We start from the raw sequence: 27510 nt of genomic DNA on the forward strand, positions 1-27510 counted from the left end.
GAGGTGCTAGGAACACGCTATTGTCCCTAGCGCCTCCTTATTAGCGCACCACCTCATTTCAATACAGAATTGCGCGCCCAGGAGAAGTGCCTGGCTGCGCGTCGGGAGAGTGGGCGCTCAGCATGGAGCAACCGCTCTCCCACATTATTTACTGTATCAGCCTGTAGGAGTTTAAATTAATCTTAGGCAACATGTTTTTATTTTCAAAGTGCATAAGTTCACTTTCAAAATTAGAGGGACTGTACATACCTTAGCATAGCAAAGGTGTGTCATTTATTTATTTATTTTATTTATTTATTTATTTTTCTATACTGACATTCGATTTGACATATCACATCAGTTTACACATAACAGGATGTCTAAGGCTGGCCTTATAATGACATGATACAGTATAACAGCTTAACTGAGTAACTAGCTAACCAAGTACATAAACTGTTTTATAAGATATTATTACAATATAACAGACTTATTAGAATAACTTCTTACAGAGTATATCAAGAGTTAAATAAATTAAATTAAATTAACTATGTACAGTGGCAGGAATGGGACTGGGGGCATGAGGGGGGATGGGGGGGGGGTCTGTGTGGGATTATTTATCTAGTAACACATAAATTATCTACAGATGTAAAGCTTTGTGAAATGGCCTACCAGTTGCTAGATCATTCCTATATTAATGATGTTAAACGCTATCATATAAAGCTAATTAATACTCTGCAGTGCTCCAGGTGCGGTGGGGATCATGGTACACATTGCTCCATAAACTTCTATTCTGCTCAATGGTGTGTCCCTTCTATGACAAGATAATGTGGGTGCTACAGCAGTGTGCCAGAGTTGCACTATCAGTCAATGGAGAGACAGTAATACTCTGGACTTTTTCGAATCACAAAGATACAGTGAGTGGTACAGAAAAATTTTTAAATCTTGCACTACAAGTGGCGTGTAGATGCCATCTCGTGAAATAGATAGATCCAACTGCACTAGACCCAGTACTGTGGCAAAATATGATGATAGAATACATGTAAATGGAATGGTTAGATACAAACTGGGGAAAAAATAGATGCTTGAGACATATAAAAGCATGGAAACAATATTACAAGCAATTACCACCAGACAGACAATGCAGTTTTGTAGGCTTCGGAAACACTACAGATTGGAAAGATCCTCGTCATGTTTACCTTTATACACTATTATGAAACACTGATGCAACACCTTTCTATTTTTTCCTCTCATCATAGCATCGGACTTAGAAGTCTTGACAGACAAATGCTTCAAATTTGAAATGGAGGGTGTGAAGGTGTGGATGTTATCTCTGAAAAGGGGAAGAGAAGAGAAGGGAAGGAAAGGAGTGGATAGAAGGTGTTCTCAGGAAGGATGTCATGAGTAAGAGAGAGACGGAGTTTAAGAAGTGGGATGTGAGGGAAGTGTGGCTAGCTGCTGTGTGTTGCATGGTTAACTGAATGAGTGTTGCAAGACAAATATGGGTAAAAATGGGAAAAATTTGAACAATGTAGATTTGCTTCATGATGTTTGTTCTTATTCTATTCATATGGTTTACTTTTCACATGTTGACAGGTATTGATTTTGCTTGGCTTGGTGAAATTTGTTTTTGTGATGTAGACTCATTTTGCTGAATAAAAATTACTTTAAAAAACACAAAACACCTGCTACAGAGCAGGTGTAAATGTCCATGCAAAATCAAAAGTACGCATGTAAATGATTTCTCCTCATAATGGGGTAGATTTTATAAAAGTACGCCCGCGCATTCTTTTGTTCGCGCACCAGGTGCAAACAAGAGTACGCTGGATTTTAATAGATACGCGCGTAGCCGCGCGTATCCTTTAAAATCTGAGGTCGGCGCGCGCAAGGCTGTGCAAAATCGGCAGCCTGCGCGTGCCGAGTCGCAAAGCCTGCCTCTGTTCCCTCCGAGGTCGCTCCGAAATCGGAGCGCCTCGGAGGGAACTTTCCTTTCACCCCCCCCCCCCCGCACCTTCCCCTCCCTAACCCACCCCCCCAGCCCTATCTAAACCACCCCCTACCTTTGTTTGACAAGTTACGCCTGCCCGAGGCAGTGTAACTCGTGCGCGCCGGCCGCATGATTCCCCGGCCCGGGAGCAGATTCAGAGACCTCGACCACGGCCCCGCCCCCAAATGACGCACCGCCGCGACACGCCCCCCAATACGCCCCCCAGGAAAGCCCCGGGACTAACGCGCGTCCCGGGACTAATGCCCCGGGACTAACGCGCGCCCCGGGACTAACGCGCGTCCCGGGGCTTGCGCACGCCGCCGAGCCTATTCAACATAGGCTCGGCGCATGCAGGGGGAACTTGGGGCAGGTTTTCGGGGGGGTACGCGTGTATCTTACGCGCGTACCCTTTTGAAAATCTGCCCCAGTGCCTCTGCAATATGCATAAAAGTACATACAAAATTGCTTCTGTGCATACTTTCACATACACAACCCTAGGGTAATTTTCAAAAGACCTATTTACATGTGTTAAAATGTATTTTGCATGTGTATATGCTTTTGAAACTTACCCCCATAAAGAGAGAGGTAAATATTCTGTAGTGCAGCAAATGAACCATTTATCTGGCTAAAGTTAGCTGAATAAATTGTCAGATATTCAGTGGAGTGCTGCTGATTAGCAACTCCCTTGAATATAACCAAGTAAAGTACTAGTTAGCTGGATAAACCTATCCAGCTAGCTTTAGGGCTGCTCTCCTGCACATCTAGACCAAGCCGGATAAGTTATTCAGCTAAATCTGAGTATGAGTTAGCTGGATAGGTTATCTGGCTAAATTAACTCCACCCCTGAACAACTCCAACTTATCTAGCACAGTTAGCTACATAAAGTCAGAGGCGTTCACAGTGGTGCAGTTTGTCCAGTTAAGTTCCTAACTTAGCCGAACAAATCATCTGAATTTTGACTCCAGAGAGTTCAGTAGCGAGTTTCACCATAAAAAGGGCTGAAGCAAAGATAAATTATCTTGGAAGATGGTTCTGGTCTTCTGAATTAATTGCAGTTAAGAGGTTATTTAAGAAAATATAACAGCAATCACGGTAGGACATGGTGAATGAGTAAATGAGTAAATATTACGGATTGATGAAAAATAGATTTTAGCAAAACAGAGAAAGAAATAGCAGTATTTAGCCAAATTCTAAATATGAGTGTATGGAACCTTTGGTTTCCTTTACTAAAAGGAGTATACTAAATCACTAGGGAGTTCCAGTGCAGAAGTAGTAAAAAGAAGTCTGGGTTTTACTTCCCCATGTGGGAGCTGCATATGATGTGTTCTAGCTGTTTAACACCCTCAAGCACCATCAATCTTTGTGGATTTTTAGTTTGCCTTTCAAGAGGACAGGAGCTCTCTGTCTCCTGCCCCTTTATTTTTCCCGTCTTACTGAAGGGAGCGGAGTCTGGTTTCCCTTGAGGGTCTGCTTGCCAGTTGACTGTTTGCTGTTATTTTACTCTTATAAATCTAATTTTGGAGACTACCATTGTGAGACCCTTGTGTGAACTGTGCACAGCAGATTGAGGTGTCTCTGTTTGGATAAATCAAGGGAAGGGAAGACCTGTACCTTGCTACTCCTCCTCCAGGGTTTAGACCTGACTGTGACCCAATGCAGAGGAGTTTCAACTTTAAATTAGATGTCTTTTTGGAGGCAAGGAAGTTGTGTCCACCCTTCCTGTCTCTTGTTTGATTTTCCCCCTTGTTTTTTGGGTTCAGGGACTAATTTTGTTTCACTTGGAATTGACTGCCTTTGGTATCAGGGATTGCTTTTCCAAGCTATTTCGGAGGAGGTGTCTTTCATTCTGAAAGAACCTGAAGTATAGAGGAGTTCGTCTATGAGGAAAGGATCCCTGTCAATGGTAAAGAAGGGAAGGAAATGAAAGTATTCAAGCACTATGTTTGCTGCTGACTCAAGTGAGAGGTACTTGAGGCAAGAGTGCCCATCTGGTACTAAACAGGAGAGCTAAAATATTATTGAAGACTTCAGGAAAGGTATGAGAACTGGGGCTTATGTTCTAATAACATATTGGGACTTTATTCTAACTCCACAGTAGGGAGAAGTTGGGATCAAAATGGGAATTTAAAGGAGGATTGAACTATCTTCAATCTGGGCAAATCTGAGTAATTAGAATAACTGGGAAGAAAGAAAGATCAAGTTTTGAGAAGTGTGTGTCCAAAGGAATTAAGAGATTTTGCTAGTAGAGTGAGGTCACAAGTTTATTAATCTTTCTACTGTCCTATTATTTATTGACTTTATTTCAATACTGAATTGAGATCTGTAAATATTCTTCAGTTATCGAATCAACTATCAGTAAAAGAAGTTGGAAACTACATTGCTTCCCAGTGTGCTTCTTGGATCTAAAAGACTGATTATTATTAGTGCTGCTTACAAGGAGGGGAAAGGGGCTTGCATTGGGACTACTGCAAAAGGGCCCTGGAACTATCATTCCCCTCCACAAGCAGACCTGGAACTCAGAATGTGTCATTGCTTTCCATGAAGAAACTGACATAGCTGTGTGCAGAAAGGGTCCATCATCATCTCTCTTCTTTGTGCTCTTGGGTGCTAGTGATAGGATCCGACCTACCCAGGGGTTACATGAGAGAAAGGACAAAGGTGACTCCAAGATTATGGGTGTGAGCAACTGGGTTGAGTAATTGTTCAGTGATGGGCAGAGAAAAAATTAATGATGTGGACTGGAAGTGGGGGAAGACAGAAAGTTCATTTTTGGACATATTGGGGTATATTTTCAGTAGAGCAGCAAAAGTATGTGTGTACTTAAAAGCCTGCACAAAATAAGAGGATTTTCAAACCCATCCGTGTACATTGAGCCTGACAATCAGGTTATGTGGGTAAATATAAAGTAAAACGGGGTGGGGGGGTGGGGGGGGGGGAGTGTAAAGTTAGGAATATTAACAGCATGCCATCTATTCACATACCTTTTCAAAACGTAAGGTACAGGCACATCTAATACATATCCCCATCCACTGAACACTCTTTTTTTATGCAGACAAGTTTATGTGTATTATAAACCCATGCACACAGTTTTAGGCAACTGAAAGTCCACTTAGTCATAAAAGCCTGACTTATGTGCATTAACTCTACTTGTATCCAAGTAAATGGTGACTAAATCGTTGAAAATGTATCTCATTGAGAATGAGATGGTGGGACCTGGGTTTAGAAAAGGGGAATATGTAGCAGAGGATGCATTAAATTGTACATCGTACAAAGAAATGACAGCAGAAAAGGACCAAATGGTCCATCAAATCTGCCCAGTAAGCTCACAGTAATATCTGCTGCACCTTGTAGGTTACCCCATGCTTATCAGTTTTCCACACCGTAAAAGTCAGGACCCTTGTTGGTTGCTGTTTGAATCTAATTCCTTCTTATGCCTTGCCGTTGAAGCAGAAAACAATGTTTTGAGTTACATCAACAGTATCAAGGCTTATTGGTTAAGGTAGTAACTGCCGCATCAGCAAGTTACTCACATACTTCTTTCTCCAAACCGTAAAAGTCGGGGCCCTCATTGGTATAAATCCAATTCCCCTTTTCTCCCTGCCACTGAAGTAGAGAGCAATGATGGAGTTGCATCAACAGATCAAGGCTTATTGGTTAAAAGGTAATATCCATCGCACCAGCAAGTTACTTGATGCACTCTCTTGTTCATTTCCATCCTTTAGCCTTTGGGAATCCACTATATTTATCCCATGCCGTTTTGAATTCTTTCACTGGTTTACACCACCTCCTCTAGAAGGGCATTCCACGCATCCACCACCCTCTCCGTGAAGAAATAATTTCTGACGTTTGTTCTGAGATGTCCTCCCTGGAGTTTCATTTCGTGAACCCTAGTTCTACTGATTTCTTTCCAACAGAAAAGGTTTGACATTTGTACATCATTGAAACCTTTCAGGTATTTGAAGGTCTGTATCATATCACTCCTACCAAAGAAACAAACCAGAAACTGATCCAACGTTACAAGTAGTGACCAGACGAAGAAGAGGATCGGTAAACACCAAGGAATTTATTAATATATCTCGTAATAAAAAGCCCAAAATTCCTTGGTGTTTACCGATCCTCTTCTTCGTCTGGTCATATCACCCCTGTGCCACCTCTCTTCATTCTCTCCCCATAGGTTTTCTGATACTGACCCCACACCCTTTTGGTAACCTTTCTCTGGACCACCTTCATCCTATCTCTATCCCATTTGAGATAAGAGCTACAGAACTGAACACAGTACTCCAAGTGAGGCCTCACCAAGGACCTGTACAAGGGCATCACCACCTCCATTTTTTTACTAGCTATTCCTCTCTTTATGCAGCCCAGCATTCTTCTGGCTTAAGCTATCGCCTTGTCACATTGCTTCGCCATCTTCAGACGGCCAGAGACTATCACCCAAGATCTTGCTTTTGGTCCGTGTACATCAGCTTTCCCTCTCCCTTTAACATACAGCTCTTTTTACCGCATCACAGATGCATGATTCTGCACTTCTTGGCATTGAATCCCAGCTGCCAAATTTATGACCACTCTTCAAGCTTTCATAAATCACTTTTCATTCTCTCTGCTCCAACATTCTGTTGCTGATCTTGGTATCATACGCAAATAGACAAACTTTACCTTCTAGAACTTCCACAATGTCGCTCACAAAGATACCAATCCCTGTGGCATTCCACTTAGCATGGCTCTCTCGTCAGAGTAGGTTACAATTACCATTACATGTTGTCTCCTATCAGTCAACCAGTTTGTAATCCATGCTACCACCTTGGTGCTCACTTCAAAGTTTCTCATTTTGTTCACAAGCCTCCTATGTGGGACAGTATTAAAAGCTTTGTTGAAATTCAAGTAGATGGCATTGAGTGCTCTTCTTCGATCCAATTGTCTAGTCAGCCAATCAAAAAAAATCAATCAGATTTATTTGATAGGATATTCCTCTGGTGAATCCATGCTGCCTCAGTTCCAGCAACTAAGTGGACTGTAGATAGTTCACTTACTTTTCTTTCAGCAGTGTCTCCATTAATTTTCCCACCACTGAGGTGAGGCTAACTGACCTGCAGTTTCCAGCCTCCTCTCTGCTACCACTGTTATGAAGCAGGACCACAACCACTCTTTCCAATCTTGTGGCACCACTCTTATTTCCAGGGATCAATTGAACAGGTCATTTAGTGTATCTGCCAGGACATCTATGAGTTCGCATAGTATCCTGGGATGTACCTCATCCGGCCCCATGGACTTGTCCACATTCAGTTTTCCTAGTTCGTCCCATACATACTCTTCTGTAAAAAGAGTTGTGCTAGCCCATTTCCTTCTACGGTTTTGTCAATCAGCAATGGTCCTTCTCCAGCGTCTTCTTTAGTGAACACCAAACTGTTTAATATTTCCACCATTTCCTTGTCTGTCTCGACACATTGTTCCTTGTCACCTTTCAATTTCACTATACCACTTTGGGCTTTCCTTCTTTCTCTTATATAACTGAAAAATTTGCCACCTCTCTTTATGTCTTAGGCAATCCTTTCTTCCTCTTTACCTTTTGCTTTTCTGATTTCTTTCTTTGTCTCCCTCATTTTCACCAGGTATTGTTCCTTGTGCTCCTCTTTCTGGGATCCTTTATGCTTCCTGAACGCTGATCTTTTTGCCTTTATTTTTGCAGCCACCTCCATTGAGAACCAAATTGGTTCCTTTTTCCTTGAGCTTTTGTTTACTTTTCTAACATATAGATTTGTTGCCTTTATAATACTTCTTTTAATTTATCCCACTGTTATTCCACCTTGCGTATTTTCTCCTAGTCTTCTAGTTCTTCCTCCAGGTACATCCCCATTTTGTCAAAGTCCATATATTTGAAATTCAAAACTTGAGTCTTCGTGTGACTTTGTATCTTATTCCCAATATCAAACCATACCGTCTGATGATCATTTGTACTCAGGTGGGCACCTGTCTGGACATTAGAGATTTTATCCCCATTTGTGAGCACTAGGTCAAGTATCACACCCTCCCTCGTGGGACCCATTACCATTTGCTTGAGGATAGCCCTTTGGAGGGCACCCACTATCTCTCTACTTCTCAATAATTCCACCAAAGGGATTCTCCAGTCTACATCGGGCAGATTAAAATCTCCAACGAGCAACACTTCTCCCTTTTTTCCCATCTTTTTGATGATTCGATCAGATCTCTGTCCAGCATTCTGTCTGAATAGGAGACCTATAGACCACACCAATGTAAATGCACTATTTAAAGCTGAAGAAGTAAATAATGTTTCTGAGGGCATGAGAAAAGGAGAATGATGAGAATAGAGGCCTATAGATATTGACCAACAAAGTGAGAGGAAGAGAAGTCAACCAAAGGCACACTAAAACAGCATACGGGAGAAAGAGCAAGACAGAGCAAAGCTGTGGATGCACTGAGACTGGAAGAGGTAGAGAAAATGAAATAATGAACAACATCAAGAGGATCTAAGAGGATAACACTTAGGAAGTGACTAGGGTATTTAGGTAGAAGCAGCACTTTGAAAATTACAGACAGATAGCTTGGGTGAACAGAAGTGAGGTAAGATAGAGGATTAAGTAGGTAGTCCGCAGGAAGGATGGAAATGGTGTGAATATAAACCAGGCATACAATGTTGATGTAGGCAAAAAAAGGGAAACAAGAGAAGGATCTCACTTGTTTTCTTTAAAATGTCATTTGACATGAATAGAAGTTGAGGAGAATGAACCAGGGAAGAGTATACATTCAATGAGAACATAGATCACAAGGAAGCCCAATGCAACAAGAAGATAGGAAGGCAGGGAGTTGAAAGAGCAGGCTGTGAGGTGTACAGACACAGCATTCAGGCCCAGTCTGAGGAAGGGACCTATGTAATATCAACAGTCTGTATTTTTAAAAATTTATTGCCCAATAAAGGTATCATCTTCAACCACATATTTTGTTGTTGTTGTTTTTTTTTTTGTAACTGATTTTAGTTTTGTGGGCTAATGTTGTATTACATTTCTACTTTAACAAATTCTGCAAATGGAAATGAGAAAACGAGCAAAACAATGTATGGAAACATGAAAGGAAGAAGAGATGATCAGAAAGGGAGCTGGGAAATGGAAAATTGTAAGATGATTTTAGTCTTGTTGATGAAATAGTAGATCTTGAGTAATGAAAGGAAGGGAAGGGGAAAAGTCAGAGCAACAGGTTGGCTTTGAGAAGACAGTCAAAGGTGGAATAGAGGTGTTTGGTTTTGAGACTCTAGGTGTGCAGCAGGAAGAAACAGTACCATTGCTTCTTGAGAATGAGAAAACAGAAAAAAAAATAGAAATAGATAGTGATGGAAGTCTTTACAGGAGAATGAGTACAAGGATGTGCATTCATCTGAAACAAAAAAGGAAATATCCTATTTCATTTCATGATTTTCAAAACAAAATGAATGAAAAACCAATGATATTTTATATGATATTGTTTATTGCAGAAGTAGTACAAACGTTTAACATACATGACTCTGAAGCATGTCAAACTACAGAACAGAAATACATACTTCCATTTTATATTTTGTTTTCCCAACAAAAAATCCCCAATACCTTAAGTCCCACCCATCCCACCCCCAGAGGACAGATATGTTTATTTATTTATTTATTTGTTTTTATATACCGACATTCGATATGGCATATCACATCAGTTTACATATGAACTCATGGAATAATATGACAACGGTGTCCGTTATTCTTACATTGTAACAAAGAACCTTAATTGACAAAAAGAAACTTATGTTGGTATACATTTAAACATTTTAATTTGATTAACAAACTGGAATTTCATTTGAATTTCGTAGGGTGATTGAAGGGGGAGGGTCAAGGGCGTTAAGGAGGTTGGATGGAGGGGGGAGGGGGGAGGGGAGGGTGGATGGTGGTCAGGTGGTGTCAATAGCGTGCAGGTTGGAAGGCTTTCTTGAATAACCAAGTTTTTAGGTTCTTCTTGAAGGATTGAGTTGAGGGTTCTAGTCTGAACAAAGAACAGCTGAGGTACAGAGTGAAAATATTATGTAGAAAAGACCAACACAGTCAAGGATAATTGATAAGTTCACTTCTAGCCCTGGGGGTAGTAGTTATAGATAAACAAACCAAATACTAATAAAGGCCTTTTTGCATTTAGGTGAAGGTATGGTAGTTTGATTCTCCATTTGCATTAAGGCATGTAATTTATTCCATCAAAGCCAAAAGCTGGAGGGATCAGACTCCCGCCATTGTAGTATGGCCTTTTTAGCGATCAAACATGCCTTCCAAAGTAAAAGACATTTGTCCCATCCCCAAACTTGAAAAGACAAGACTACATCAAAGAGAGCACCCTCAGGAGTAATAACCACTGGCTGGCCCACCAGAAGAGATAGGTACCTATGTATCCTACCCTGAAAGGCTTGGATAAGTGTGCACCCCCAGAAACAGTGACCCAAGGAGTCCTTGTCCATCTGACAATTACTACACTGAGCAGAGTTTAGATAACCCAGCAGATACAGCCAGGTTGGGGATAGGTATGCCCTATGTAAAAACTTATACTGCATCTCCCGTAGACCAGAGTCCTCCATCAATTCAGGTATTCGTTTAATAGCAGATAGGAAAGAGAAATCAGTCAGAAATGGCCAATGATATTTTAAAAACCAACCATATTTTATTGGTTTACTTCTATTTCGTTTTGGCAAAAGAAAGAAAAAACCCCTCCAGGGCAGATTGGAGACTACCCCAAGGCTGATCAACCAGGACTTCCAATCCCCTCCAAAATCTACTAGGGGCTGGGAACCACCCTGGCCCCCACTAACACTGTCTGTGGGGGCCCAGGGGGCAGGAGGGAAGCTTACTTACCTTCTGCTCCTAGGTCATCCACATGGAAATGACACCAGTAAGCCCTTAAACTGGCGCCATAGTGTGACGTCAATATGGTACGTTCTCAGGGACGACTGGTGCCATTTTCTTGAACAGCTGTATGTTTGTACGGCCGTACAAAAAAAATGGCTCCAGCCAGCCTTCCTGCCCCTCTGGACTCCACGAATGGGATAAGTGGGTGCCAGGATAATTCCCAGCCCCGGGATTTTTCTGGGCAGGGTGAGGGGGCCTGGGGAAGCTCAGTTTCATTTTTTCAAATGTTTATTTTGTGTCTGCAGAGGGACAGAAAAACAATAAACATTATACAAGAGAATACTCAGGGGATCCCCCCACCCCTCAGAACAACAAAAAAAAAAGAATCAAAATTTTGGAGGCTGCACACCCCTAACGAGTACAGAAGTGATAAAGGATTTGGGGAAAAAGTAATGATTGCAGATGGTGTGACATAATAGTCAATTAAAAGTGGTCAGCAGGGTATTTGGAATGGATATTGTTTTAACTGTGGAAAGTGAGTCAGGCAGCATTGGAAGTCAGAGGAGAAACCGGGAGATCACGGAGTAGAGACTGAGAGGATGATGGCTTTAAAGCTCCAAATTAAGAAAATAGAATGTTAAATGTTATTAAAGTGATAAGAGAGCGGGGAGGAAAAGATCAAGAAAGCAGAGAGGGTGTTTGGTGAAGATTAAAAATGTGTCCAGCACAGTGGTGAAAAAAAATATCTACAGCTAGAGGAGGAAGTGTGAAGGGTGATATGTGAAAAAGAAAATGCAAGCAGGTAAGAGTTTGAGACATCGACTGGGTCATCAATATGGCAATTAGTCAGACAGAATCAGTGTCAGAGGAGAGAAAATAGAAGAGACAGATTGCAAAGATCTGTAATGAAAGTAGAATTTTCTGCAGTGTGTAGCACTAACTCTTTAGCCTTAACATTAGGGTATTAAATTTGTTAATGAATACAACCTTGCATTTCACAAAGGATGCACTTCCACTTTGTACTATGTACAGGACAAATCTGAATTACTATGACAAACCATCCATTAATAACCAGATAGGACATGATATGTACCTGCTCTCAGCATCAGCACTGCATTTTGGAGACAGCAACTCAAAGGATTTGGTAAACTTCACCACCTGTCACATAAAACAAAACCCTTAGTCACCAACGGAAACACAGGATTACAAAAACTTAATGGGTAGGTTTTTAGCAGTATCAGTTCTGGTCTCAGGTTTCCTTGTTTATTTTATCATGGCTTTCTGTGTTTGCTCTACAGCTGATTTCACTCATAGCTATATAAATGTTCTATAATCACACATTGAAATAATGAATCTTTAACAAATAATTATCACTTTCATTATGCATGGATAATTGCTCTTGCACTGTTCAGTGGCATTTGAAATGCACCACTAGATTAAACTCAGCTTTCAGCATAAATTGCATTCCTCTGTTTTTACTGGCCTTGAATTTTTTGCTGTGTATATGTCCTAGGTTATTTTTGCTTACTTGCTCACGTCTCATTATTACTCTGATTTATTTGCCTGCATCATGAAACTGGAGCATATAGGAAGCAATCCACTCTCTGAAACATCCCATGTTGTACTTGTGCTGGCTATTATTTATGGTTCAACTAGATTTTGTATTACTACTATTTTCTTGTCTGAAGCAATATTTATCTATAAGTAGATTGTAAGGTCTTATTTGAGTATCCTGAGTTCTGCTGATACTATTAGCATGCCTCAGTATCACACTTATTTAGTGGGGTCATTTATTAAGCTACAATATTTTATCGCAGGATGGGACAAATACCACTGTGGTGGGGGGATATTCTTATGGTATTTTTCCCCTCCCATGAAAAAATATCACAGCACCTCCCCATAATATTTTAACCCCACAAGAAAAAATATAATAAGGAAAAGGGAAAAATGCACCATGGCAGCTCCTATCACATGGGGGTTGCCATCTTCTTAAAGGGCCACCAGTGGCCATAAAAAAACCTCCCCCCAGTGTTGAAAATGTTATCAGGTATACGTTCAATTCAATACTGCACTATAAACAGAATTTTTCATGTAATAAATGCTATTTTTTGCACATTATGCACATGGGGGCAGATTTTCAAAGGGTTACGCGCGTAAGATATGCGCGTAACCCCCAAAAAGCTGCCCCTGCCTGCCCCTGCATGCACCGAGCCTATCTTGCATAGGCTCGGTGGCGCAGGCAAGCCCTGGGGCGCGCGCGCTGACCCTGGATTTTATAACATGCGCGTGGCTGCGCGCGCATGTTATAAAATAGGGTTGTAGATTTGTTTGCGCCAGGTTGCACGAACAAATCTGCGCCTGCGCACAGGTTTCAAAATCTGCCCCTTATTGCAGCTTAGTAAATGAATCTCATTACTAGCAACAGAATTCTCTGATGGTCAAATTCTACCATAAGAAATAGTTTTAGGCATGCATTATCCTTAAAATGCTGTATTTGTCAAAGCAATATCAACTTGTGATTGAGTTGATTCAGTATTTTAAAATTGTTCTAGTACACTGAATTCAATGAAAAGTGAACTAGACAGTCACATTTACTTCCAACAGTTAAAATAATGTATCCACAAGGGGCTAATGAGATTCACAGTGGTCATCAACTATCTTTTAAGTGTATTTTAGGTTCCTTTAAGGCATTTCCAATTTAAAATCAAACTAGCAAACAGAAGATCAGAGATTAAGAAACTTCTTCAGCAACTAGCATTTTGCTATAACACAAGTTTGCATGTTTAGATCTAAGGCACTTTGCTTCTGTGAATCTGGAGACCCTGATTTAATTTGCAAACAGTATTGTCAATTAGAGGCTGACATTGAAATGAAGGTCAAAGTACAAATAATATCTTATTGCTATATCACCCATCAATCTCTTTTCATACTTCACCACCATACCCAATTCCATCCACCCCACAGTTTTAAGATGTCTAACTACAACATTTATGATAAAAGGCAGTAAAACATTTGGCACAAAATAAGCTCCTTGATTAGTGGAAGCCACAACCTGTATTACTCATTGGTCTAAGCCAAACAGCCAAATTCAAATGACTTCTTTTCTAAGATTGACTTCTTTCTAACATTTCTCCATTTAGGACCAAATGTACTAAGTATTTTCCCAAAGCAAAAACAACAAAGAGCACTCAGTGGGTCCTTGAAATCAAATCGAGAAACACAAAAGGCACCACCAATATCACTTAAAGATCACTTCTGGCGCGCAAACGAAACTCCAATGTATAAATAAAAATTATTAGTAAAATAAGAACTGCATCTGCAAGCCTGACAACATGTTCAAACACACCAGGTTGAACCGTCCGGTCTTTTCTTCATTTGCGGCTCTTACCCGGCTGTGAAGCCTGCTGTGATTGTTGCGGGCTGTTAAGCCTAGAAAGAATTTTTTGAAATAGATGACTTTATAAATTGTGTCGACACGTTTTTAATTCACGCGGGCTATTTAATCATTCCACTCTGCTGTAACCGGTCTCTGTCCCGCGTTTATGGATACTGTTTTGAGAGACCTGCGTCCGGATAGAGGAGGTGTTTTACCCCTGACGAAGCTGCAAGTTGTGCAGCGAAACACCAGCCACTGTCAGGGAGATTGTTTACATACAGAAACGGGACATTGCGATACTGGTTACGTTAATTTAAAGATAATTTATAAAGTCATCTATTTCAAAAAATTCTTTCTAGGCTTAACAGCCCGCAACAATCACAGCAGGCTTCACAGCCGGGTAAGAGCCACAAATGAAGAAAAGACCGGACGGTTCAACCTGGTGTGTTTGAACATGTTGTAGGGCTTGCAGATGCAGCTCTTACTTTACTAATAATTTTTATTTATACATTGGAGTTTCGTTTGCGCGCCAGAAGTGATCTTTAAGTGATATTGGTGGTGCCTTTTGTGTTTCTCTAAGTATTTTTCCAACAAGCATAACATGGGAAAAACTTTTAAATATATCTGGCTCTTAACTATGTACTTTTTTTTGGGCCCAAGCAAGCCACATATGGTTACTGAATTACAGGGCGAGTATGTGGCAACAAAGTCAAAATAAAAACAAAAGAAATGCCAGACTTGGTTAGACCAAAGGTCCATCAAGCCCGACATCCTGTCTCCAACAGTGGCCAATCCAGTTCACAAGTACCTGGCAGGACCCCAAAGAATAGATCTAATCCTTCTTACTCATAACCAAGGATAAGCAGTGGCTTTCCCAAATCTATAGCTTGTAAACCGAACTGACGTACTATGATTTAGCAGTATATAAGCGATGGTAAATAAATAAATAGTGGTTCATAGACTTTTCCTCCAGGAGCTTGTTTAAACCCATTTTAAACCCATCTATGCTAACTGCCTTTATCACATCCTCTAGCAATAAATTCTACAGTTTAATTGTGCACCAATTGAAAAAATACTTTCCCCGATTTGTTTAAATGTGCTATAGCATCCCCTTGCTCTAGTACTATTTGAATGGGTAAATAATTGTTCCTTGTTTACATGTTCCACCCCACTCAAGATTTTGTAGATCTCTTTCATATCTCTTCTCCAGGCCTGTTGAGACTTTTTTTATAGGGGAGCATTCCATTTCCATTATAATTTTGATTGCCCTTCTATTTACCTTTTCTAGTTCTGCTATATCATTTTTGAGATGGGGCAACCAGAATGCACACAATACTTAAGATGCGGTCAAACCATGGATCAATACAGAGGTATTATGATATCCTCTGTTTTATTTTCCATTCCTTTCCATTCCTTTCCTTATAATATCTAACATTCTATTTGCTTTTTTTTTTACTACCATTAGCAGGTGGCCAAGCATTTCAAAGATTCCAAGATCTTTTTCCTGCGTGGTGATACGGAACATCTGGAACATCAGGACTCAGGAACAGAACCACGGAACATCAGGACATGGAACAGGCAACGAAGGAGCGGAAGCATGGAACATCAGGCTATGGAACAGGTGACGAAGGAGCTCCGACGAAGGATGAGACCAGGAACATCAGGACGAGGAGACCAGGAACACAGAACAAAGCCATCTAGACAAATGAAGACCACGGAGGACCTGGACTGGCAAGGAAGAACATGGACAACCATGACATCCGATCCGAAGGCCCAGAGGAACTGGAAGTGAGCCCATTTATAGGGCTGAAACAGGAAATAAGCTGACAAGAACTTCCGGTGGGGCCTCGGGCCGCTGGCCCTTTAAATGCAGAGGAAGAGGCGCGCACCAGCACCTAGAGGAGGGCCCAGAGTGGAGCAGGACCTTGGACAGCGGCGTCCCTGCCGCGTGATGAACACAGAAGGAGCAGGCCCCGGCAGCGACTTTCTGGTGGAGGCACAGGCCGCGAAAAGGATTTCTGGCGGCGGCCACTGGGCCGCAGAGGTGGAGGATACTGCAAAGGCCCAGACCACAAGGTGAGTGAGTCGGCACTAGGCCGCAAGATGAAGGCAGTAGCACTGGCAGCAGTTCCTGGCCGCTTAGGGGAATCCCAGAGGGGAACTTCCCGCTGAGGAGGAGGAGCTCCTGCGGCGGCACAAGGCCACGAAAAGGAAAGTCTGTGCCGGCTCCATGCTGCAAAGGAACAGTGACTTGGCGGTGGCACAGGCCGCGAAGAAAGAAGTCGGAAGTGCGGCGGCCCGCCGCGGAGACAGTCGGTGGCAGCTCGGGAGGTGAGTGAAAGCCTGCGAGCAGGATGAGGTCCGCGAGCAGGATCGTAACAGCACTAGGACAGTGGTTCCCAAGCCTGTTCTGGAGGACCGCCAGCCAGTCAGGTTTTCAGGATATCCACAATGAATATGCATAAGATAAATTTGCATTTACTGCCTCCTTAGCATGCATGAATATGCATGGAATAGATTAGTATCCAATGGAGATAGTGTATATGTAAATCTATCTCCTGCTTTCATTGCGGATATCCTGAAAACCTGACTTGTTTGTGGCTCTCAAGGACTGGAGTTGGTCACCCTTGCACTAGGAAGAGTGCAAGAGTGTGGGGAAGCTCAGTATATATTCTGTGGCAGACTGTTAGCACATACAGTACATTCTATGCCTGGCTCAAACAAATGGTATGAATTTTGGGAGTAACACCCTTTGATAGCTTCCCTTTGAAAATTGCCTCCAAGCAATGCCCATATACTTTGTGCCTAACTTCATCTATGGGCAGTAGAACAGGGCAAAACACCACATGAACATTAGAAAATCCAAATGTATGTGCTGTGTATATGCTCCAAGACAAAGCAACTCCCTTCCGCCCCACTCCCCTGGAAATACCTCTTTTTAATCTGGCTAAAAGTATGTGCAATACGAAAGCCTATGCCTACTTTTGGCTGCTTTGAAAGGAACAATTTTCTGCTGGGGTTATCTAGCTAGTGTTGCGCCCATCGGTCCCAAATGGATGCTCCCTCTTTTGCTTACCTTTTTTTGGCCTAACTCCGCTCACCTTGGAAAGATGGCTGCCTCTGCTTCTCTACGCCGACCCCTCTGTTGTCCCCAGACCGGCATGGGCGATTGCATTCGCCATCTTTCTCCCGGGATCACCAGCCCCATCCTTTATGTGTGTCACGGCGGGAACCTCGGGGGCGTTCCCACTGCATGACATCACAAGCTCAGGATATTTAAACCCAATTCGCAAAATACAGCTACGAGTTAGCAAGGAATCCTCCATGCTGTTCTCTCCTCATTACCAGATGCCTCCGCTCTGTGTACTCTCGCTCCAGGTAGACTTAGGTACCCGCTCCATGGGGGCCTTGCCTCGCTCCTCTTTACCCTCCGGGGTATCTGCTACCAACAAGGACGCCTAAGGTACCTGCTCCTCGGGGGCCTTGCCTTGCTCCTATTCACCCTTCGGGGTTGCCTATCTATTACCAGGATGCCTAAGGTACAAGTTCCTCGGGGCCTTGCTTGTCTGAGACCTCCGCTCCTCGGGGCTCTCTCCTACTACAACTACCAGCATCAGAGTGAGTACTGCCGCTCCAGTTCTGTCTTTGCTTGTCTCATCTCTCTTTCCATAGACTCCCGATCTACCCTGCACTGCAGGCCTGGTGAGATTGTGGAACTGCCATTCTATTCTGCTACATACAGATGGAACCTTATCATCTGTGCCTCCCCTCCTAGCTGGAATCCTCACCTGATCCTCGAGTTACCATCTACGTTGCAGTACAATAAGGATATATCTCTGTGTCCATCTCTGCTAGAGCTAGCCTATCACTACAAGTCCCCACAGGGCTCCGCCCTGAGGGAGGTGTCATCTCTTACAGTGACTAAGGGCCCACGCTTCAATGTCCAAAGTACAACAGCTGGGTAATGACTTAGAGGACAATAATAAGCCTCATTTTCAAGGGGTAAATCCTTAATCCCACCAGCATGCACAACGTGGATACCTGCATGCTTTGTATGTGTATTTAAGCAGATATGGTGGAAATTATGTACAGAGCGGCAGTCTTCATGCATAATTTCCCTCCCCAACCTAACTCTATCCACTTTTTTGAATGCTTAAATGTCCGTGTGTTGTGAACAGTGGAGATTGTCCTCAGTGTGCATGCATGAACATCAATTCTAATCAGAACCTTCTCCCTTTTCTGAAATTAAACAGAGAAATGAAGGCTGTGGGCATTTACTGTAAATGTACATATTTTGTAAATCTAAAAAAGATTATATTATTTGCTCCCCTATATCAGATTTAAAAAAACAAACAGAAAATCAAGTTATTGATTCAAGGAAAAAGTGTTCCGTTTTCTGGTTTGACCTTAAAGCTTGTTCTCTTATTTATGCCTCTAGTCATTCAAGTACAGTCTTCTAAAGGACATCAAATCAAAGGAAAAGATGAAGATCATGCTTGTGGGAAACATAAACGTGACCATTTCTTTTACATAACCCAATCTTGGCACTAACAGGATTCTCCAACCACACTTTCAGTTGTCTCTTGAGGTCCTATTTTCTGTTTGCAAAATATTTTTTTTTAAACTAAGGAGCCAGTGTACTAAAATGCATGAAATCTATGCTTATGAGGTAATGCAATGCAAAAATGTATAAAATAGTTCATTACCTATTAGTGCAGCAAAAAAGTACCTGCATTAAAACACGCAATATGCACTGCAGACACATTAACGTGAAAAATGTAGCTATACCTAGTGAAGGTGTAAATAAGTGTTTGCGATACTCTTCATATGTACACATGTACTTTTATGTGTGTACTTTAGTGTCCTGCAGCAACGTGTGCCTCATTTGCAGCTCAGTGACATCAGCCATTAATACCAGTGTTAAACACTGTGTTTACATGTGATGTTAGCACACTTTAGTGAATTGATCCCTATGATACTTAAAGGCTAGCTACTAGGCAAGTGCAGCAACCATTTTTGTTGCTGTAAGTTGCCAGGCAGGCAAAGATAGCCGATCTCCCAAAATACGAAATCATAAATATAGAAGACAGTATTCAGCAAGCGGGCGAGAAGAGACTCAGTTACTCAGATAACTTTAGTCAAATATTCAGTGGAACTTCTCTGGATAAACGTTACTGGTTAACTTTGCTGCTCCTCAGGTTTTTGAATATTGAAAAATTTTTGCTGGCCAGTGGCACCTGGATCCCCCCTCTTAACCCCAAGATTTAAAAAAAAAAAAACAAAAAACGTAGCAATGCTGGCTTCCCAACCTTCAAACGTCCTTAGGAAACCCAGTGGGAAAAAGAGGAGAAGCTCTTACTTCCTCCCACTGGCCTCAGTACTAAGTGTCGGCACAGCCAACAGGTTCTGGCGTTTGGAATTCATTTATTCATTGCACTTCCATTTGAAGCAGCCATTCCCCTTTCAGAACTCAGTACTGGATCCACTGACTGCTTCCCCGTCAATGAGTTCTACACAGGAATTGGTCAGGGAAGGGATTTTGCACAGCATTTTATTTTTTAGGTCCAAGATGGGTAGGAAGGGATTGGAGTGCTGCTGGCCCCTAGATTTTTTTTTTTTTTTATTGCTTGGCCCACAGAGGGAGTGATCAGCTGCTGCTGGGCTCACTATGATTTTTATTTTTGTTATCCAGCTATTGTTAGAACAGAAAGTGCGTTCAGTGCTATTTAGTCAGATAAATGGGACTTATGCGACTAAGTAGCAGCAGCTCAATATGCGCCTACGATCAGTGGCTGGTTAGCTACATAAATTTCTTATACGACTAAATGTTACACGTGCAAAAAGTAGGCGTGTACTGGGCAGATCGGGAATGGACTGAGTTAGCCATATAATTTATAAGGCTAACTACCGATATTTGGAGTTAGCCATATAAATTTACATCTAAGTTTAGATGCCCCATAGAGCAGGTCTAAACTTAGCCAGGTAGACTTATATGGCTATCTGCGCATATATAAGTAAATATTCAGCAGCTTTGCCGTACCACTGAATATACATCGTAACTTAGCTGGAGTAGTAAAATCCAGCTAAGGCCTGGATTTATCAAAATGCGGTAAGTACCGCATGCGATTGCAAAAGGGGTGTGGTTTATGCAAAAATTCAGTTTATTGCAATTTGCACTAATTACCTATGCAAAGAGCTAAGTTAGTGCACATTGTGATAACATTATCTGAATTTGTGATAGGTATCAGACCTGTTGTGTTTCCTGCATATGACCACTGGGTGGGGGGGGGGAGGGAAGGGAGAGAGGGAGAGAGAGAGAGAGAGGGAGAGAGCAAGCTTGGCCTTAATGTAATCCCCATAGGGATGACATATGTATCCCTATGGTAGGCCCACCTAGTAACTCAAGGTGGGGTTAAGGTATGAGTGTAGGGGGTTAGGGGCCACTTTGACATTCTATGTGACACATACGAACAGAACAGTGGTCTCTTGCGAAGATTTGATGACCTTCGGAGTGAGGAAACTCACTCCAAGATGAGATTTGTGCAGTGTTCTCTCAACCTAGCTTGATGGACTCTCTACCTGGGTAACATCAAGCTAGGTTGAAAGAACATTGTCCAAATCTCATCTTGGAGTGAGTTTCCTCACTCCGAAGGTCATCAAATCTTCACAAGAGATCACTGTTCTGTTCGTATGTGTCACATAGAATGTCAAAGTGGCCCCTAACCCCCTACACTCATACCTAAACCCTACCTCGAGTTACTAGGTGGGCCTACCATAGGGATACAAATACCTACCTATGGGAATGACATTATGGCCAGGCTTGCTCTCTCTCTCTCTCTTCTCCCCCCCCCCCCCCCCCCCTTCAATTCACCTCAAATAGGCCTTACAGGAAACATCACAAAATACAATGAAACCTTACCACAAGGTCACATTGTTAAAATAAGTGTTACAGCTGTGCAATAGCTCTTCACAGACAGGCTAACCCCTAACACCTCCTATTTTCTGAATTTGCATCACACCATAAGATTTATTTATTTATTTTTAATTTTTATATACCAAGGTTCTTGTAGGAAATACAAATCACTCCGGTTTACATAAAACAGTGAGATGCCCAAAAAGGGAGGGGCTTTACATAAAACAGTAGAACAAAGTACAAATTGAACATAGAATAGTGTAGTTACAAGAAACGTTTGAACTCAGTATCATAGTGTTGAAACAAATAACAAATAGAACCATAAAGCGCAGTGTATACAATAAAGTATAAATTATAAATTATATACAATAAGGTATCTATAAACACATTAAATAGAATAAAGCTCAGTATCTTAATATGTATATAGTGCTATCACATGCGTTAAACATGTTTTCGCATGCGGTAAGGGCCTATCACATGCAATAAGCCCTTAACGCATGCGAAAACACCTTATCGCATTTTGATAAATGACCCCCTAAGTTACTTATCCGGCCAACGCTGAATATTGGACCCTAAGTTTTCTGATCAAATTAGCCAGATAATTTTAGGCAGCTAGCAGTGAATATCGGTGCTAGCTATATAAAATTTAACTGTGCCCCCAGAATACCTCCATCACCACCTCTTTTTTATATGACTAAGGGGGTTATTTTCCAAGCTGCGTTATAGGATTTTCGCATGTGATAAGGCAGTTTTCACATGCGAAAAGCACCATAACGCATGGTACAATGCTAATTTAGAAAAGGGGTGGAGTTTAGGGTGGGATTTCTGGCCAAATGGGCTGGCTTCACAACTGAGAGAGAGAGAGAGAGTCCATCAAGCTAGGTTGAGAGAACATTGCACAAATCTCATCTTTGGGTGAATTTCCTCACTCCGAAGGTCATCAAATCTTCACAAGAGAGCACTGTTCTGTTGGTATGTCTCACTCTGAATGTCAAAGTGGCACCTAACCCCTACACTCCTACCTAAACCTCACCTCGAGTAACTATCTGGGCCTCATATAGAGATATAAATACCTATCTAGTATGAGGGCAGTATGGCTAGTCTCTCTCTCTCTCTCTCTCTCTCTCTCTCTCTCTCTCCAGTGGTTTTAGGTAGGAATTACAGCAGTTGTGGCACTTACCACAAGTGTGAAAAGTTACTGCACTCTGCAGTAATACCTATGCAAAGCACACTTACAATAAATAAGCTATTACCATAAAACATGCTCCTCTTCCTATCACATGCAATAGTTTGATGAATCTAGGTCTAAATTCTGTCCAGGTAATGAATAGCCCAGATACAATTTAGCCAAAGAGCAGGAGGAAATATCCAAATCTTAGGTTTTGTCCGGTTAATTCTAAAAGCTAGCCAGACAAGTCCTTTTGAATATCAACCTCAGTCTTCTTGATGGGTAAGTCTTTCTAAGTCTCCGCATATGCTTTCCTAAATCCAAACACATTCATTGTGGTCCCTGAGACCTCCTGTAAGTGACTGAAAAGGATATTCCCAGGTTCAAAAAGTAGTAATCTTCCTTATTCCATCAAACCAGAAAAAAATATTTTACATGGGATAGGACTGTATATCTTATTTGCTAATCATGATTGATAACCCTTTATTTTTTTTCTCTTAGGGTGATCAACAGAGCTATTTAGTAATTTGTACTAATACAGACATGGTGCATGGAAAGAAATGATGAAAAATATATGATCCTTGACTGTAAAACATCCTCAGGGTTGAAATTACTAACTGTTCATCTCCTAACACCAGACTTCTTCCTCCCTAGACTAAATTTGCCCGATTCCTTAAGATTTATTAAGCAGCAAGCACTTCTGAAGAAGGGGCCTGTGTGGTCATATAAGATCATGTACTAAAACAGCTTTGTTTTGTTTTTTTTAAATTGGTCCCATAAAAGGTATCTCAACCCACAAAAATTTCAGATAAGTAGCAGGCACAAAGTGTGCCTTGTCACAAGACACTAGCAGTGCACATTTCAAACATAACAGTGTGCAGGAGCTCATGCATATACCCTCCACAGTGCAACATAAGCAACACCCTATACCAAAGACGATTTTGATGACCCCACTATGAAACAAAAACTACAGTTGATACCAAAAGGTAGCCATAAACTGCTTGCAAAACACTGATTCATTTGTATCTCTAGTACTTGGTCAGGAAAAAAAATTGTAGGATAGATATTTTCTGGTATAGGACATATCCACAAAGTCTCTGTGTTTAGACAGACACTTTGCAGATATAATTGAATAACAGAAAGAGTTTCTACAATAGCCCCTCATGGTTGTGACAGCTTTGTCAGCCTTTAGAAAAGAGTAAGGTGTTTGACTTGTGCAGACTCCTATATTCATTAGAATGAAGCCTCATAATCTTAGTGAACGTGGAAAGATTTGAAATGCTTATGGGTTTTTTTTCCCAGTCTTAAGCAATACATTAGTATGTTTCTCATGATCTCTCCAGCAGTAGTCTATCTCTGCATATATGCTACTGCAAACAGTATTCAAAGTGGGGGAGATAATCAGGGGTTCTAGTCCATGCTGATAAGTTAGCATGATGGTAAAGGTTAGAGTCATGGGCAGAATGAATTAAAACATTAGTTTTTAATGGAAATATGGTATGTAATGGTGTATGCTGGAATGGAATATCACTATATTTTTACTTTCTCCCTTCATGCTACACAAGACATATGAGATGTACTGATATCCACTGAAAAATGTACATCATGGTCCAGCTGGAGGCTCAATGGCAGTGCTGGGAATTGGATCGAGGAAGAACGCTCGATGTCATCTACTTGGATTTCAGAAAAGCTTCAGACACGGTCCTGCACAGGAGACCGGTGAATAAAATGAGAAACTTAGGAGTGAGTGCCAAGGTGGTGGCCTGGATTACAAACTGGTTGACAGACAGAAGACAATGTGTAGTGGTGAATGGAACTTACTCTGAAGAGAGAGCAGTGTTAAGCGGAGTGCCGTTGGGATCGGTGTTGGGACCAGTCCTGTTCAATATCTTTGTGAGTGACACTGCGGATGGGATAGAAGGTAAGGTTTGTATTTTTGCGGATGACACTAAGATCTGCAACAGAGTGGACACACCAGAAGGAGTGGAGAGAATGAGACAGGATTTAAGGAAACTGGAAGAGTGGTCGAAGATATGGCAGCTGAAATTCAACACCAAGAAGTGCAGAGTCATGCTTATGGGGTGTGGAAATCCGAAAGAACTGTATTTGATAGGGGGAAAAGGGCTGATGTGCATGGAGCAGGAGAGAGACCTGGGGGTGATAGTGTCTAATGATCTGAAGTTGGCGAAACAATGTGACAAGGCGATAGCTAAAGCCAGAAGAATGCTGGGCTGCATAGAGAGAGCAATATCAAGTAAGAAAAGGCATGCGATTATCCCCTTGTACAGGTCCTTGGTGAGGCCTCACCTGGCGTACTGTGTTCAGTTCTGGAGACCGTATCTCCGAAGGGACAGAGACAGGATGGAGGCAGTACAGAGAAGGGGGACCAAAAAGGTGGAGGGTCTTCATCAAATGACTTATGAGGGGAGATTGAAGAATCTAAATATGTACACTCTGGAGGAAGGAGGAGCAGAGGTGATATGATACAGACTTTCAGATACTTGAAAAGTTTTAATGATCCAAAGACAACGACAAATCTTTTCCGTTGCAAAAAAATCACCAGAACCAGGGGTCACAATTTAAAACTCCAGGGAGGAAACCTCAGAACCAATGTCAGGAAGTATTTCTTCACAGAGAGGGTGGTGGATGCCTGGAATGCCCTTCCGGAGGAAGTGGTGAAGACCAAAACTGTGAAGGATTTCAAAGAGGCGTGGGATAAACACTGTGGATTCATAAAGTCTAGAGGATGTGAATGAAGTGAAGAGGCATGGGGGCGGCTTGCGGGAATGACGGCTACTACCTGGAAATTAATATCCTTATTCAATAAACATACACACGGTTAATGCGACTCCAACATTGCTCTATGCTTCAACGGCAAGAGGAAATGTGAAAAAAAAGGATTTGCATCCACAAAAAAGCAGGGGAGTAGCTTGCTTGATACAGTGGTTACTACCCCAAACCAAATAAGCCTGATACTTCACTTTCAACGATATTCAGCATAGTTCTCTGCTTCAACGGCAGGGAGAAGGATGAAAAGATCTCTGCTTCAACGACAGGGGGAAGGATGAAAAGATGATTTATATTCGGACAACAACCAACAAGGACTGAGTTGCACAGGCTGGATAAACATGCGTGGGAGTGGCTTGCTCTGAAGGCGGTTATTACCCCTAAACAATTAGCTAGATACTTCACTTAAATGCAGCTCCAGCACTGCTAACTACATCGATGGTGGGGATGGAAGGGAAATAGATCGATGGCAGGGGTGGAAGGGAAATAGATTGATGGCGGTGGTGGAAGGGAAATAGATCGATGGCGGGGTGGAAGGGAAATAGAACAAAAAAGTCACTTACAAGGGACAAGAGTAACAGATAAGTATGGGGAAAAAAAAAGTGAAAGCTTGCTGGGCAGGCTGGATGGACCGTTTGGTCTTCTGCCATCATTTCTATGCTTCTATGTTTGATCCCCTAGTTGGGTCTTCCAGTCAGCTGGGGATGCTGCAGAGGCAGTTTTCACAGCTACGGTAGGGAGAGGGAGTCATGGTCATTGATCAAGGCTGACACCTAGTGACCAAATTCAGAACCCATGATTGCAGGGTTCTAGAAGGAGCCGTGATGCATGGCCACTGACTGTCATTGCAAAGACCAGACTAAGTAAGTGCTGGGTGATGGGGTGGGATATTCACCTCAAATCTACAAAAGAGCGTGCCTTCTCAATTGCTGGCCCCTATGCCTGGAACTCCTTGCCACCGAAACTTAGACTAGAGCAATATGCACATAAGTTTAAATCAAAACTCAAAACATGGCTCTTTAAACAAGCCTACCCTTAAATAAATACGCGACTTCCCTCATTCTATTCCCCACTGTCATCCTTTTCCCTACTCCACCAGAGTAACCATGATAAGTTTTGCCCGTTGATACCACTTGTCCACACCTCGGGTGTGGCTCTCTGAGTAATTTTACAGCCCTGATAACCTATCCACACGTTGTACTAGATACGAAACATTTGCTCTCCCATCTCCTCATAATGTTGGGAATCTTTATTATGTACATACATTTTCTTTGCCGATTTCTAGCCTTAAGCTTTCGCTCCCTCATGCAACTGTCTCTGCACTTCCCAGTTCTCTGTTAACCTGGTTTTTTATAACTGCTCTCTTCCTGCTTTATTGTTTACCCTTGTTACATGTAAACCGGCATGATATCTCTGATGATGGCCGGTCAAGAAAAAACACAAATAAATAAATAAATAAATAACTTTATAAACCAGGGGAAAAATCCCTGCATAGTTACAAATGAAAGCTCATGGCAACAGATCCCAGCCCTTATTCTTTTTAAGCTAGAGGCCCAAAGGAATAGGAGAAAAACTTCCAGGTAAAAAAAAACCAACATACATCTTTGTGCTGTACAGCTTAAATAATTTGTTCTTTTGGGGGTACATTTTCAATAATTATCTAACTACAAAGTTGCATGTCTAATTTCAAACCTATATGATAACATTTTGAAACCAAAGGTATGCACATAAGTTCAGTATGAATATCGGGAGGTCAACAGTCAGCTGGCCATGTCCAAGTAACTTTATCTAAATATTCAGTTCAAAGGTACAACAGCAGAATATCCAGTCTAAAGTTGCCCAGACAAATAGGTCTAGCTTGATGGACTCTCTACCTGGGAAACATCAAGCTAGGTTGAGAGAACATTGTACAAAGCTATCCTTCTACTGCCTAGAGGAAGCAAAGCAGTGACAGCACTACCCAGCATGGGATTTCTGGACTTAGAGACATTTAGATTTTCCATCTTTTCTTAGTGAGGAGGTTTTTTTCCCCACCTCTCTTCGAAGAACTGGAGTTAGGAAACTGAGAATTTTGTTCAAGACTGGAAACATCAGACTTCTTCTCCCGAGAAGTCACACAGAGCAGAAAGAGAGTACAGGATTGAAACATAAAACTCCCATTTGGATCGCCACCCTAAAGAGATGAGGACATAGGCTGTGGGCAAGAGATAGAACTTTGGATTCGGGTATGATTTTTTTGTGCATTGGGGTTCCCCAATAGGATTCCCCCTACAGTTTGGGGCTTGTACACTGATGAGAAAAAAAGGGCGAGTTTCGGAGGTCTTGGAGAGAAGGATGCAAGCTAATCCTCGGAGAGACTAAATAATTCAAATGTACAGTTTCATTTAAAGAAAGAATGTGGGACAGTGACTGGTGTTTTGGAAATAATCAGTAAATTTTATT

The 27510-nt window shown here is 41.8% G+C and overlaps 1 protein-coding gene across 1 annotated transcript in view; it reads right to left on the reverse strand.

Annotated features, from left to right (window-relative positions):
* PDE11A (phosphodiesterase 11A) overlaps window positions 1-27510 on the reverse strand; it is an 815296-nt gene that overhangs the window by 373276 nt on the left and 414510 nt on the right. The window contains exon 5 of the mRNA XM_029605882.1: window positions 11918-11982. Coding sequence (XP_029461742.1) covers window positions 11918-11982 — 65 coding nt within the window. The remainder of the gene's footprint in view (window positions 1-11917; window positions 11983-27510) is intronic.

Source organism: Rhinatrema bivittatum, chromosome 6 (genome assembly GCF_901001135.1).
Source record: "Rhinatrema bivittatum chromosome 6, aRhiBiv1.1, whole genome shotgun sequence".
NCBI lineage: Eukaryota > Metazoa > Chordata > Amphibia > Gymnophiona > Rhinatrematidae > Rhinatrema > Rhinatrema bivittatum.